General features: G+C 42.5%; 1 protein-coding gene across 1 annotated transcript in view; it reads right to left on the bottom strand.

Annotated features, from left to right (window-relative positions):
• Positions 1-16,448, bottom strand: part of LOC139755482 (uncharacterized) — a 283,256-nt gene extending 266,808 nt beyond the window's left edge. The window contains exon 1 of the mRNA XM_071673820.1: positions 16,154-16,448. Within this exon, the coding sequence (XP_071529921.1) occupies positions 16,154-16,445 (292 nt within the window). The 5' untranslated portion in view covers positions 16,446-16,448. The remainder of the gene's footprint in view (positions 1-16,153) is intronic.
• Between the last annotated feature and the right edge of the window lie 539 nt (positions 16,449-16,987).

Here is a 16,987-nt window from a genome sequence, read left to right as displayed (position 1 = left end):
GGAGACCAAACTGAAGGTGGAAAGATGGAGTGAAAAAGATTTTGAGTGATCGGGGCCTGAACATGCAGGAGGGTGAAAAGCGTGCAAGGAATAGAGTTAATTGGAATGATGTGGGAAACCGGGGTCGACGTGCTGTCAATGGATTGAAACAGCGCGTGTGAAGCGTCTGGGGTAAACCATAGAAAGTTCTGTGGGTCCTGGATGTGGAAAGGTAGCTGTGGTTTCGGGGCATTATACATGACAGCTAGAGACTGAGTGTGAACGAATGTGGCTGCACGTGCGGGGGGAGGGGGTTATCATTTCATGTGTGGCGCGTTGGCGATGGGAATGAATAAAGGCAGACAGTATGAATTATGTACATGTGCATATATGTATATGTCTGTGTGTGTATATATATGTATACGTTGAGATTTATAGGTATGTACATTTGCGTGTGTGGACGCGTATGTGGGTGGGTTGGGCCATTCTTTCTTCTCTTTCCTTGCGCTATTTTGCTAACGCGGAAGAATATATATATTTATTTATTTATTCATTTATCTATTCATTTGCTTTGTCGCTGTCTCCCGCGTTAGCGATGTAGCGCAAGGAAACAGACGAAAGAAATGGCCGAACCACCCACATACACATGTATATACGTACACGTCCACACACGCAAATATACATAACTATACATATCAACGTATACATATATATACACACGCAGACATATACATATATACACATGTACATAATTCATACTATCTGCCCTTATTCATTCCCATCGCCACCCCGCAACACTTGAAATAACAACCCCCTCCCCCCAAATGTGCGCGAGGTAGCGCTAGGAAAAGACAACAAAGGCCACATTCGTTCACACTCAAGTCTCTAGCTGTCATGTAATAATGCACCGAAACCACAGCTCCCTTTCCACATCCAAGCCCCACAGAACTTTCCATGGTTTACCTCAGACGCTTCACATGCCCTGGTTCAATCCATTAACAGCACGTCGACCCTGGTATGCCAAATCGTTCCAATTCATTCTATCCCTTGCACGCCTTTCACCCTCCTGCATGTTCAGGCCCCGATCACTCAAAATCTTTTTCACTCCATCTTTCCACCTCCAATTTGGTCTCCCACTTCTCCTCGTTCCCTCCACTCTGACACATATATCCTCTTGGTCAGTCTTTCCTCACTCATTCTCTCCATGTGACCAAACCATTTCAAAACATCCTCTTCTGTTCTCTCAACCACACTCTTTTTATCACCAGACATCTCTCTTACCCTATTATTGCATACTCGATCAAACCATCTCACACCACATATTGTCCTCAACCATCTCATTTCCAGCACAGCCACCCTCCTCCGCATAACTCTATCTAAAGCCCATGCCTCGCAGCCATATAACATTGTTGGAACCACTATTCCTTCAAACTTAGCCATTTTTGCTTTCCGAGATAATGTTCTCGACCTCAACACATTCTTCAAGGCTCCCAGAATTTTCGCTTCTTCCCCCACCCTATGATTCACTTCCGCTTCCCTGGTTCCATCCGTTGCCAAATCCACTCCCAGATATCTAAAACACTTCACATCCTCCAGCTTTTCTCCATTTAAACTTACCTCCCAACTGACTTGTCCCTCAACCCTACTGTACCTAATAACCTTGCTCTTATTCACATTTACTCTCAGCTTTCTTCTTTCACACACTTTACCAAACTCAGTCACCAGCTTCTGCAGTTTCTCACACGAATCAGCCACCAGCGCTGTATCATCAGCGAACAACAACTGACTCACATCCCAAGCTCTCTCATCCACAACAGACTGCATACTTGCCCCTCTTTCCAAAACTCTTGCATTTACCTCCGTAACAACCCCATCCATAAACAAATTAAATGACCATGGAGACATCACACACCCCTGCCGCAAACCTACATTCACTGAGAGCCAATCACTTTCCTCTCTTCCTACACGTACACATGCCTTACATCCTCGATAAAAACTTTTCACTGCTTCTAAGAACTTGCCTCACACACCATAAATGTTAACACCTTCCACAGAGCATCTCTATCAACTCTATCATATAAATGCCACATACAAATCCATTTGCTTTTCTAAGTATTTCTCACGTACATTTTTCTAAGCAAACACCTGATCCACACATCCTCTACCACTTCTGAAACCACACTGCTCTTCCCCAATCTGATGCTCTGTACATGCCTTCACCCTCTCAATCAATACCCTCCCATATAATTTACCAGGAATACTCAACAAACTTATACCTCTGTAATTTGAGCACTCACTCTTATCCCCTTTGCCTCTGTACAATGTCACTATGCAAGCATTCCGCCAATCCTCAGGCACCTCACCATGAGACATACATACATCAAATAACCTTACCAACAGGTCAACAATACAGTCACCACCTTTTTTAATAAATTCCACTGCAATATCATCCAAACCAGCTGCCTTTCCGGCTTTCATCTTCTGCAAAGCTTTTAATACTTCCTCTCTGTTTACCAAATCATTTTCCCTAACCCTCTCACTTTGCACACCATCTCGACCAGAACACCCTATATCTGCCACTCTATCATCAAACACATTCAACAAACCTTCAAAATACTTACTCCATCTCAACTCCTTCTCACATCACCAATACTTGTTATCACCTCCCGATTAGCCCCCTTCCATGAAGTTCCCATTTGCCCCATTGTCTTACGCACTTAGTTTACCTCATTCCAAACATCTTTTTATTCTCCCTAAAATCTAATGATACTCTCTCACCCCATCTCTCATTTGCCCTCTTTTTCACCTCTTGCACCTTTCTCTTGACCTCCTGCCTCTTTCTTTTATACATCTTCCACTCATTTAAACTATTTTCCTGCAAAAATCGTCCAAATGCCTCTCTCTTCTCTTTCACTAATAATTTTACTTCTTCATCCCACCACTCACTACCCTGTTTAATCTGCCCACCTCCCACGCTTCTCATACCACAAGCATCTTTTGCTCAAGCCACAACTGATTCCCTAAATACATCCTATTCCTCCCCCACTCCCCTTACCTCCTTAGTTCTCACCTTTTTCCATTCTGTACTCTCCTGATACTTCCTCACACAAGTCTCCTTCCCAAGCTCACTTACTCTCACCACTCTTTTCACCCAAACATTCTCTCTTCTCTTCTGAAAACCTCTACAAATCTTCATCTTCGCCTCCACAAGATAATGATCAGACATCCCTCCAGTTGCACCTCTCACCACATTAACATCCAAAAGTCTCTCTTTCACGCGCCTATCAATTAACACGTAATCCAATAACGCTCTCTGGCCATGTCTCCTAGTTACATACGTATAATTATATATATCTCTCTTTTTAAACCAGGTATTTCCAATCAAGAGTCCTTTTTCAGCAAATAAATCTACAAGCTCTTCACCATTTCCATTTACAACACTGAACACCCCATGTATACCAATTATTACCTCAACTGCCACATTACTCACCTTTTCATTCAAATCACCCATCACTATAACCCGGTCTCGTGCATCAAAAGCACGAACACACTCACTCAGCTGCTCCCAGAACACTTGACTCTCATGATCTTTCTTCTCATGCCCAGGTGCATATGCACCAATAATCACCCAACTCTCTCTATCAACTTTCAGTTTTACCTATACCAATCTAGAGTCTACTTTCTTACACTCTATCACATACTTCCACAACTCCTGTTTCATGAGTAGTGCTACTCCTTCCCTTGCTCTTGTCCTCTCACTAACCCCTGACTTTACTCCTAAGACATTCCCAAACCACTCTTCCCCTTTACCCTTGAGCTTCGTTTCACTCAGAGCCAAAACATTCAGGCTCCTTTCCTCAAACATACTATCTATCTGTCCTTTTTTCTCATCTTGGTTACATCCACACACATTAAGACACCCCAGTCTGAGCCTTCGAAGAGGATGAGCACTCCCCGCGTGACTCCTTCTTCTGTTTCCCGTTTTAGAAAGTTAAAATACAAGGAGGGGAGGGTTTCCAGCCCCCCGCTCCCGTCTCCTTTAGTCGCCTTCTACGACACGTGAGGAATGCGTGGGAAGTATTCTTTCTCCCCTATCCCCAGGGATATATATATATATATATATATATATATATATATATATATATATATATATATATATATATATATATATATATATATATATATATATATATATATATATATATATATATATATTCATATTATATATATATATATATATATATATATATATATATATATATATATATATATATATATATATATATATATATATATATATATATATATATATATATATATATCTATATATATATATATATATATATATATATATATATATATATATATATATATATATATATATATATATATATATATATATATATATATATATATATATATATATATTTTTTTTTTTTTTTATACTTTGTCGCTGTCTCCCGCGTTTGCGAGGTAGCGCAAGGAAACAGACGAAAGAAATGGCCCAACCCCCCCCCCATAGATATATAATATATATATATATATATATATATATATATATATATATATATATATATATATAAATATGAGCAACAATAATACAATAAAGAATATCTTAATCAGGAATTCACCAGAAAATTCTCTTGAATGCATCTATAAAGTGCCTTGTGGAAACTGTGATAAATTTTATGTTGGTCAGACTGGTAGGGATCTTTCTGTTAGATTTAAGGAACATAAATATAATATAAGAACGGGACAAGAATCAAATGCCTTGTTTAATCATGTTAAAAACTATGATTATTGTATTGACTGGAGTAACACCATGTCAGTTATTAACTCTAACTCTATTACCAAGAGAAATATCATTAAATCTTCTATTATTGAATACACAAAGAATCATAATCTTGATATCAGTGATGGTCTCTACAAATCAGATAACTTTATTGTTGATAAGATTTGTAAAATGATAAGTTTATGAATGCTCGTTGTATGTTTTGGACAATCACATGTTTACCAAACGGCGTCCTAGCTTCGATGTATATCAACTGACTGTTATATTTCTCTCTTGTGTCTCCCCTGATGATGTGATTATTACACGAAAGTGCACTTATCGTGTTTCATTTTCCCCGTGGACTCATAGGAATATATATATATATATATATATATATATATATATATATATATATATATATATATATATATATATATATATATATATATATATATACAAAGATACGGGAGAAAGAATACTTCCCACGCATTCCTCAAGTGTCGTAGAAGGCGACTAAAGGGGACGGGAGCGGGGGGCCAGAAACCCTCCCCTCCTTGTATTTTGACTTTCTAAAAGAGGAAACAGAAGAAGGAGTCACCCGGGGAGTGCTCATCCTCCTCGAAGGCTCAGAGTGGGGTGTCTAAATGTGTATGGATGTAATCAAGATGATAAAAAAGGAGAGATAGGAAGTATGTTTGAGGAAAGGAACCTGGATGTTTTTGCTCTGAGTGAAACGAAGCTCAAGGGTAAAGGGGAAGGGTGGTTTGGAAATGTCTTGGGAGTAAAGTCAGGGGTTAGTGAGAGGACAAGAGCAAGGGAAGGAGTAGCACTACTCCTGAAACAGGAGTTGTGGGAGTATGTGATAGAGTGTAAGAAAGTAAATTCTAGATTGATATGGGTACTACTGAAAGTTGATGGAGAGAGATGGGTGATTATTGGTGCATATGCACCTGGGCATGAGAAGAAAGATCATGAGAGGCAAGTGTTTTGAGAGCAGCTGAATGAGTGTGTTAGTGGTTTTGATGCACAAGACCGGGTTATAGTGATGGGTGATTTGAATGTAAAGGTGAGTAATGTGGCAGTTGAGGGAATGATTGGTATACATGGAGTGTTCAGTGTTGTAAATGGAAATGGTGATGAGCTTGTGGATTTGTGTGCTGAGAAAGGACTGGTGATTGGGAATACCTGGTTTCAAAAGCGAGATACACGTAAGCATACGTATATAAGTGGGAGAGATGGCCAGAGAGCGTTATTGGATTACGTGTTAATTGATAGGCGCGCGAAAGAGACTCTTTTGGATGTTAATGTGCTGAGAGTTGCAACTGGAGGGATGTCTGATCATCATCTTGTGGAGGCGAAGGTGAAGATTTGTAGGGGTTCTCAGAAAAGAAGAGAGAATGTTGGGGTGAAGAGAGTGGTGAGAGTAAGTGAGCTTGGGAAGGAGACCTGTGTGAGGAAGTACCAGGAGAGAAAAAGGTGAGAACAAAGGAGGTACGGGGAGTGGGGGAGGAATGGGAGGTATTTAGGGAAGCAGTGATGGCTTGCGCAAAAGATGCTTGTGGCATGAGAAGCGTGGGAGGGGGGTTGATTAGAAAGGGTAGCGAGTGGTAGGATGAAGAAGTAAGATTATTACTGAAAGAGATGAGAGAGGCATTTGGACGATTTTTGCAAGGAAAAAATACGAACGAGTGAGAGATATACAAAACAAAGAGGCAGGAGGTCAAGAGAAAGGTGCAAGAGGAGAAAAAGAGGGCAAATGAGAGTTGGGGTGAGAGAGTATCATTTAATTTTTGGGAGAATAAAAAGATGTTTTGGGAGGAGGTAAATAAAGTGCGTAAGACAAGGGGGCAAATAGGAACTTCAGTGAATGGGGCTAATGGGGAGGTGATAACGAGTAGTGGTGATGTGAGAAGGAGATGGAGTGAATATTTTGAAGGTTTGTTGAATGTGTTTGATGATAGAGTGGCAGATATAGTGTGTTTTGGTCGAGGTGGCGTGCAAAGTGAGAGGGTTAGGGAAAATGATTTGGTAAATAGAGAAGAGGTAGTAAAAGCTTTGCGGAAGATGAAAGCCGGCAAGGCAGCAGGTTTGGATGGTATTCCAATGGAATTTGTCAAGAAAGGGTGTGACTATATTGTTGACTTTTTGGTAAGGTTATTTAATGTATGTATGATTCATGGTGAGGTGTCTGAGGATTGGCGGAATGCTTGCATAGTGCCATTGTACAAAGGCAAAGGGGATAAGAGTGAGTGCTCAAATTACAGAGCTATAAGTTTGTTGAGAATTCCTTGTAAATCATATGGGAGAGTATAGATTGAGAGGGTGAAGGCATGTACAGAGCATCAGATTGGGGAAGAGCAGTGTGGATTCAGAAGTGTTAGAGGATGTGTGGATCAGGTGTTTGCTTAGAAAAATGTACGTGAGAAATACTTAGAAAAGCAAATGGATTTGTATGTAGAATTTATGGATCTGGAGAAGGCATATGATAGAGTTGACAGAGATGCTCTGTGGAAGGTATTAAGAATATATGGTGTTGAAGGCAAGTTGTCAGAAGCAGTGAAAAGTTTTTATCAAGGATGTAAGGCATATGTACGTGTAGGAAGAGAGGAAAGTGATTGGTTCTCAGTGAATGTAGGTTTGCGGCAGGGGTGTGTGATGTCTCCTTGGTTGTTTAGTTTGTTTATGGATAGGGTTGTTAGGGAGGTGAATGAAAGAGTTTTGGAAAGGGTCAAGTCAATTGGTAGGTAAGTTTGAATGGAGAAAAACTGGAGGAAGTAAAGTGTTTTAGATATCTGGGAGAGGATCTGGCAGCGGATGGAACCATGGAAGCGAAAGTGAATAATAGGTATGTATATTTGCGTCCACACACGCAAATATACATACCTACACAGCTTTCCATGGTTTACCCCAGACGCTTCACATGCCCTGATTCAATCCACTGACAGCACGTGAACCCCGGTATACCACATCGATCCAATTCACTCTACTCCTTGCCCTCCTTTCACCCTCCTGCATGTTCAGGCCCCGATCACACAAAATCTTTTTCACTCCATCTTTCCACCTCCAATTTGGTCTCCCACTTCTCCTCGTTCCCTCCACCTCCGACACATATATCCTCTTGGTCAATCTTTCCTCACTCATTCTCTCCATGTGCCCAAACCATTTCAAAACACCCTCTTCTGCTCTCTCAACCATACTCTTTTTATTTCCACACATCTCTCTCACCCTTACGTTACTTACTCGATCAAACCACCTCACACCACACATTGTCCTCAAACATCTCATTTCCAGCACATTCACCATCCTGCGCACAACTCTATCCATAGCCCACGCCTCGCAACTATACAACATTGTTGGAACCACAATTCCTTCAAACATACCCATTTTTGCTTTCCGAGATAATGTTCTCGACTTCCACACATTCTTCAAGGCTCCCAGGATTTCCGCCCCCTCCCCCTCCCTATGATCCACTTCCGCTTCCATGGTTCCATCCGATGCCAGATCCACTCCCAGATGTCTAAAACACTTTACTTCCTCCAGTTTTTCTCCATTCAAACTTACCTCCCAGTTGACTTGACCCTCAACCCTACTGTACCTAATAACCTTGCTCTTATTCACATTTACTCTTAACTTTCTTCTTTCACACACTTTACCAAACTCAGTCACCAGCTTCTGCAGTTTCTCACGTGAATCAGCCACCAGCGATGTATCATTAGCGAACAACAACTGACTCACTTCCCAAGCTCTCCCATCCACAACACAGTGCATACTTACCCCTCTTTCCAAAACTCTTGCATTCACCTCCCTAACAACCCCATCCATAAACAAATTAAACAACCATGGAGACATCACACACCCCTTCCGTAAACCTACATTCACTGAGAAACAATCACTTTCCTCTCTTCCTACACGTACACATGCCTTACATCCTCGATAAAAACTTTTCACTGCTTCAGACAACTTGCCTCCCACACCATATATTCTTAATACCTTCCACAGAGCATCTCTATCAACTCTATCATATGCCTTCTCCTGATCCATAATTGCTACATACAAATCCATTTGCTTTTCTAAGTATTTCTCACATACATTCTTCAAAGCAAACACCTGATCTACACATCCTCTACCACTTCTGAAACCACACTGCTTTTCCCCAATCTGATGTTCTGTACATGCCTTCACCCTCTCAAGTGTTTTGGGAGCAGCAGTGATGTGAGAAGGAGATGGAGTGAGTATTTTGAAGGTTTGTTGAATGCGTTTGATGATAGAGTGGCAGAGATAGGGTGTTTTGGTCGAGGTGGTGTGCAAAGTGAGAGGGTTAGGGAAAATGATTTGGTAAACAGAGAAGAGGTAGTAAAAGCTTTGGGGGAGATGAAAGCCGGCAAGGCAGCGGGTTTGAATGGTATTGCAGTGGAATTTATCAAAAAAGGGGGTGACTATATTGTTGACTGGTTGGTAAGGTTATTTCATGTATGTATGACTCATGGTGAGGTGCCTGAGGATAGGCTGAATGCTTGCATAGTGCCATTGTACAAAGGCAAAGGGGATAAGAGTGAGTGCTCAAATTACAGAGGTATAAGTCTGTTGAGTATTCCTGGGTAATTATATGGGAGGGTAGTGAATGAGAGGGTTGAAGGCATGTACAGAGCATCAGATTGGGGAAGATCAGTGTTGTTTCAGAAGTGGTAGATGATGTGTGGATCAGGTGTTTGCTTTGAAGAATGTATGTGAGAATTACTTAGAAAAGCAAATGGGGATAGGGGAGAGAGAATCCATCCCACGCATTCCTCACGTGTCATAGAAGGCGACTAAAGGGGACGGGAATGGGGGGCCAGAAACCCTCCCCTCCTTGTATTTTGACTTTCTAAAAGGGGAAACAGAAGAAGGAGTCACGCGGGGAGAGCTCATCCTCCTCGAAGGCTCAGATTGGGGTATCTAAATGTGTGTGGATGTAACCAAGATGAGAAAAAAGGAGAGATAGGTAGTATGTTTGAGGAAAGGAACCTGGATGTTTTGGCTCTGAGTGAAACGAAGCTCAAGGGTAAAGGGGGAAAGTGGTTTGGGAATGTCTTGGGAGTAAAGTCAGGGGTTAGTGAGAGGACAAGAGCAAGGGAAGGAGTAGCACTACTCCTGAAACTGGAGTTGTGGGAGTATGTGATAGAGTGTAAGAAAGTAAATTCTAGATTGATATGGGTACTACTGAAAGTTGATGGAGAGAGATGGGTGATTATTGGTGCATATGCACCTGGGCATGAGAAGAAAGATCATGAGAGGCAAGTGTTTTGGGAGCAGCTGAATGAGTGTGTTAGTGGTTTTGATGTACAAGACCGGGTTATAGTGTTGGGTGATTTGAATGCAAAGGTGAGTAATGTGGCAGTTGAAGGAATAATTGGTATACATGGGGTGTTCATTGTTGTAAATGGAAATGGTGAAGAGCTTGTGGATTTGTGTATTGAGAAAGGACTGGTGATTGGAAATACCTGGTTTAAAAAGCAAGATATACATAAGTATACGTATGCAAGTAGGAGAGATGGCCAGAGAGCGAAAGAGAGACTTTTGGATGTTAATGTGGTGAGAGGTGCAGCTGGAGGGATGTCCGATCATTATCTTGTGGAGGCGAAGGTGTAGATTTGTAGGGGTTTTCAGAAAAGATGAGAGAATGTTGGGGTGAAGAGAGTGGTGAGAGTAAGTGAGCTTGTTAAGGAGACTTGTATGAGGAAGTATCAGGAGAGACTGAGTACAGAATGGAAAAAGGTGAGAACAAAGGAGGTAAGGGGAGTGGGGGAGGAACGGGATGTATTTAGGGAAGCAGTGATGGCTTGCGCAAAAGATGCTTGTGGCATGAGAAGCGTGGGAGGTGGGTTGATTAGAAAGGGTAGCGAGTGGTGGGATGAAGAAGTAAGATTCTTAGTGAAAGTGAAGAGAGAGGCATTTGGACGATTTTTGCAGGAAGAAAATGCAAATGAGTGGGAGATGTATAAAAGAAAGAGGCAGGAGGTCAAGAGAAAGGTGCAAGAGGGCAAATGAGAGTTGGAGTGAGAGAGTATCATTAAATTTCAGGGAGAATGAAAAGATGTTTTGGAAGGAGGTAAATAAAGTGCGTAAGACAAGTGGGCAAATGGGAACTTCAGTGAAGGGGGCTAACGGGAAGGTGATAACAAGTAGTGGTGATGCGAGAAGGAGATTGAGTGAGTATTTTGAAGCTTTGTTGAATGTGTTTTATGATAGAGTGGCAGATACAGTATTTTGGTCGAGGTGGTGTGCAAAGTGAGAGTGTTAGGAAAAATGATTTGGTAAATAGAGAAGAGGTAGTAAAAGCTTTGCGAAAGATGAAAGCCGGCAAGGCAGCAGGATTGCATGGTATTCCAGTGGAATTTATCAAAAAAGGGGGTGACTGTATTGATGACTGGTTGGTAAGGTTATTCAATGTATGTATGTCTCATGGTGAGGTGCCTGAGGATTGGCGGAATGCTTGCATAGTGCCATTGTACAAAGGCAAAGGGGATAAGAGTGAGTGCTCAAATTACAGACGTATAAGTTTGTTGAGTATTCCTTGCAAATTATATGGAAGGGTATTGATTGAGAGGGTGAAGGCATGTACAGTGCATCAGATTGGGGAGGAGTAGTTTTGTTTCAGAAGTGTTAGAGGATGTATGGATCAGGTGTTTGATTTGAAGAATGTATGTGAAAATACTTAGAAAAGCAAATGGATTTGTATGTAGCATTTATGGATCTGGAGAAGGCATATGAGAGAGTTGATAGAGATGCTCTGTGGAAGGTATTAAGAATATATGGTGTGGGAGGCAAGTTGTTAGAAGCAGTGAAAAGTTTTTATCGAGGATGTAAGGCATGTGTACGTGTAGGAAGAGAGGAAAGTGATTGGTTCTCAGTGAATGTAGGTTTGCGGCAGGGGTGTGTGATGTCTCCATGGTTGTTTAATTTGTTTATGGATGGGGTTGTTAGGGAGGTGTATGAAAGAGTTTTGGAAAGAGGGGCAAGTATGCAGTCTGTTGTGGATGAGAGAGCTTGGGAAGTGAGTCAGTTGTTGTTCGCTGATGATACAGCGCTGGTGGCTGATTCATGTGAGAAACTGCAGAAACTGGTGACTGAGTTTGGTAAAGTGTGTGAAAGAAGAAGAGTAAATGTGAATAAGAGCAAGGTTATTAGGTAGAGTAGGGTTGAGGGTCAAGTCAATTGTGAGGAAAATTTGAATGGAGAAAAACTGGAGGAAGTAAAGTGTTTTAGATATCTGGGAGTGGATCTGGCAGCGGATGGAACCATGGAAACGGAAGTGAATCATAGGGTGGGGGAGAAGGGGAAAATTCTGAGAGCCTTGAAGAATGTTTGGAAGTCGAGAACATTATCTCGGAAAGCAAAAAGGCTATCTTTGAAGGTATAGTGGTTCCAATAATGTTGTATGATTGCGAGGCGTGGGCTATGGATAGAGTTGTGCGCAGTAGGGTGGATGTGCTGGAAATGAGATGTTTGAGGACAATATGTGGTGTGAGGTGGTTTGATGGAGTGAGTAATGTAAGGGTAAGAGAGATATGTGGAAATAAAAAGAGTATGGTTGAGAGAGCAGAAGAGGGTTTTTTGAAATGTTTTGGTCACATGGAGAGAATGAGTGAGGAAAGATTGACCAAGAGGATATATGTGTCAGAGGTGGAGGGAACGAGGGGAAGTGGGAGACCAAACTGGAGGTGGAAAGATGGAATGAAAAAGATTTTGAGTGATCGGGGCCTGAACTTGCAGGAGGGTGAAAGGCGTGCAAGGAATAGAGTGAATTGGAATGATGTGGTATACCGGGGTCGACGTGCTGTCAATGGATTGAACCAGGGCATGTGAAGCGTCTGGGGTAAACCATGGAAAGTTCTGTTGGGCCTGGATGTGGAAAGGGAGCTGTGGTTTCGGTGCATTATTACATGACAGCTAGAGACTGAGTGTGAACGAATGGGGCCTTTTGTTGTCTTTTCCTAGCGCTACCTCGCACACATGAGGGGGTGGAGGGTTGTTATTCCATGTGTGGCGGGGTGGCGATGGGAATGAATAAAGGTAGACAGTATGAATTATGTACATGTGCATATATGTATGTCTCTGTGTGTATATATGTGTGTACATTGACATGTATAGGTATGTATATTTGCGTGGGTGGACGTTTATGCATATACATGTGTATGTGGGTGGGTTGGGCCATTTCTTTCGTCTGTTTCCTTGCTCTACCTCGCTAACGCGGGAGACAGCGACAAAGTAAAATAAATAATAATAAATATTTATGGATCTGGAGAAGGCATGTGATAGAGTTGATAGAGAATCTCTGTGGAAGGTATTAAGAATATATGGTGTGGGAGGCAAGTTGTCAGAAGCAGTGAAAAGTTTTTTATCGAGGATGTAAGGCATGTGTACGTGTAGGAAGAGAGGAAAGTGATTGGTTCTCAGTGAATGTAGGTTTGCGGCAGGGGTGTGTGATGTCTCCATGGTTGTTTAATTTGTTTACGGATGGGGTTGTTAGGGAGTTGAATGAAAGAGTTTTGGAAAGAGGGGCAAGTATGCAGTCTGTTGTGGATGAGAGAGCTTGGGAAGTGAGTCCGTTGTTGTTCGCTGGTGATACATCGCTGTTGGCTGATTCATGTGAGAAAGTGCAGAAGTTGGTGACTGAGTTTGGTAAAGTGTGTGAAAGAAGAAAGTTAAGAGTAAATGTGAATAAGAGCAAGGTTATTAGGTAGAGTAGGGTTGAGGGTCAAGTCAATTGGGAGGTAGGTTTGAATGGAGAAAAACTGAAGGAAGTAAAGTGTTTTAGATATCTGGGAGTGGATCTGGCAGCGGATGGAACAATGGGAGCGGAAGTGAATCATAGGGTGGGGGAGGGGGCGAAAATTCTTGGAGTCATGAAGAATGTTTGGAAGTCGAGAACATTATCTCGGAAAGCAAAAATGGGTATGTTTGAAGGAATAGTGGTTGCAACAATGTTGTATGGTTGCGAGGCGTGGGCTATGGATAGAGTTGTGCGCAGGAGGGTGGATGTGCTGGAAATGAGATGTTTGAGGACAATATGTGGTGTGAGGTGGTTTGATCGAGTAAGTAATGTAAGGGTAAGAGAGATGTGTGGAAATAAAAAGAGTTTGGTTGAGAGAGTAGAAGAGGGTGCTTTGAAATGGTTTGGTCACATGGAGAGAATGAGTGAGGAAAGATTGACCAAGAGGATATATGTGTCAGAGGTGAAGGGAACGAGGAGAAGTGGGAAACCAAATTGGAGGTGGAAAGATGGAGTGAAAAAGATTTTGTGTGATCGGGGCCTGAACATGCAGGAGGGTGAAGGGCGTGCAAGGAATAGAGTGAATTGGAACGATGTGGTATACCGGGGTGGACGTGCTGTTAATGGATTGAACCAGGGCATGTGAAGCGTCTGGGGTAAACCATTGAAAGTTGTGTGGGGCCTGGATGTGGAAAGGGAGCTGTGGTTTCGGGGCATTATTACATGACAGCTAGAGACTTAGTGTGAACGAATGTAGCCTTTGCTGTCTTTCCCTAGCGCTACCTCGCACACATGAAGGGGGAGGAGGTTATTCCATGTGTGGCAGGGTGGCGATGGGAATAAATAAAGGCAGACAGTATGAATTATTTACATGTGTATGTATGTATATGTCTGTGTGTGTATATATATGTGTACATTGTGATGTATAGGTATGTATACTTGCGTGGGTGGACGTGTATGTATGTACATGTGTATGTGGGTGGGTTGGGCCATTCTTTCGTCTGTTTCCTTGCGCTACCTCGCTAACGCGAGAGACAGCGACAAAACAAAATAAATAAATAAATAAATAAGGTATATATATATATCTATATCTATATCTATATATATATATATATATATATATATATATATATATATATATATATATATATATATATATATATATATATATATATATATATATATATATATATATAAGGAATAGACATTTAGGAATGATGACTTCAATCATACAGTAGATAGGGTTGCAGGCCTAATGACCTTCCTCATTGGTCGATACCTGTAAAACCCAACAAACAACCACAACAACTAAACGGGCCAGAGGAACATTATAGCGTCGACCTATCGAGCCAGAGGAACATTCTAACATCCACCAACCGAGCAAGAGGAACACTTTAGCATCTATTATTGAGCCAAAGGAACACTCTACCATCGACCACCGAGCCAGACCATTCTAGCATCGACTAACCCGCTAGAGGAACATTCTCGCATCGAATACCGAGCGAGGGGAACACTCTACCATCCACCACCGAGCCAGAGGAACACTCTACCATCCACCACCAAGCCAGATGAACACTCTACCATCCACCACCGAGCCAGAGGAACACTCTACCATCCACCACCAAGCCAGATGAACACTCTACCATCCACCACCGAGCCAGAGGAACACTCTACCATCCACCACCAAGCCAGATGAACACTCTACCATCCACCACCGAGCCAGAGGGACACTCTACCATCCACCACCGAGCCAGAGGAACACTCTAGCATCGACCAACTAGCCAAAGGAACACTCTACCATTGGCCAACTGAGCCAGAACATTATACCGTCGAACAGTGTACTAGAAAAATATTCTAGCATCGACCACCGAGCCAGAGGAACACTAGAATCGAGCAACCGATCCAGAGGAACAATCTAGCATGGACCAACCGAGCCAGAGTAACACTCCAGCATCGACCAACGAGCCAGAGTAACACTAACATCGACCATTGAACCTGAGGAGCCCTCTAACATAAACCAGCCGAGCCATAGGAACATTCTAAGATCGACCAACGAGCCAGAGGAGCATTCTACCATCGACCATCCTACTAAAGCACTGATAGACCTGTGACCTGCCTGATTGGAACATCTAACTACCGTCAACTGACACATTACTCACCTTCACCTTCAAATCATCATCACTAATACCCGGTCTCTTACATCAACGCTACCGACACACTCGCTCTGTCGTCTCGAAAACACTGGCTTACCAACACGCCAGCATCGGTGTAAATGGCCATAGCACTGCAGTAGAGAATATTCTGCCCGAAGGAACATTCTAAGTAGCCACAACCTACCTAGTCAAAAGCAAACTCTACTGCTCGCCTACATGGCTAAAAGAATGCCTGACCAACGATCTACCAGACTGGAGGAACGCTCCAGCTTCGACTTAACTTGAAAGGACACTCCGCTGTGGAGTAGCCACACCTAAAGAACACATTCGTTCCGAAATACCTGGCCGAAAGAACACCCACTCACTAATCACCATTCTAAGAACACCCTAACACACTCCTTCCTTCCTTGCTTGAAAAGCGCTTCACCGGCAAAACACTTTACCATCGGCCTAGAATATCTTGACGTCAACAAACCTGTCGAGAACAGCTCGACCTACCTGGCTGAAAAAGGCTCCTGACGTCTCTCTGGAGGTCGCCGACCTCTCTGACCAGCTCCTCCAACTTAGCCATATTCTGGAACACCTCCTCCAAGGCCTCCGGCTTGATCGTGTGCATCATCTTGGCCATAGTGAGGTCGGTGTAGCGTTTGGCTAAGTCAATGGCCTGACATCCGTTGAGACCACACAGGGTGGCTCCATCCTCCGCACAGGCTGACCTCGGCCTCTCCAGCACCAACAGAGTCGCCAACACCAGCCACAATAACGGCCACGTGGATAACCTCGCCATCATCTGTGGAAGTGAATAATTCTGTTTGTCATAACTGATGGTTGCCAGTCTTATAATTGTGGTCACCCTTTCCCCCATTGTGTCTCACCCGCGTTGAATTTTGTGGTATTGTCATCCACTGCTAGTGACACTATCCATGTTGTAAGCCTCGTAATAGGTCTTATATTCCACACATGTCTTCACTACCCATCATTCCAGGTTATCCTGTCGCTCAACCATCTTAACATCAAACTATCATAACAACAATCTCTTGTATCATGAAACTACCCTAATAACCCAACCACTGTAACAGCAGTCGTATTAACATGTAACTATCGTAAAAGTAAGTCGCCACGTCACTAAGCCTTCCGTCCACCTTGCCTGCCAACTGCTCCTCCTCAGCTCATAATGAACCCCCATTACCCATGAGGCTCTGTCTGTATCAGCGATGGAACTACGGTAGAATCAGACGGAAATTCTAGCACCCCGTCCCATCAGAGAATTAGATTACATTTACCGAAATGAAAATTTGTGTTGTATAACATTGTCTTGCCTAACACTCAGCA

The sequence above is a fragment of the Panulirus ornatus genome, chromosome 19 (assembly GCF_036320965.1).
Source record: "Panulirus ornatus isolate Po-2019 chromosome 19, ASM3632096v1, whole genome shotgun sequence".
Lineage (NCBI taxonomy): Eukaryota > Metazoa > Arthropoda > Malacostraca > Decapoda > Palinuridae > Panulirus > Panulirus ornatus.
The sequence above is the reverse complement of the archived record's forward strand: the minus strand, read 5'-3'. Positions and strand labels throughout refer to the sequence as shown.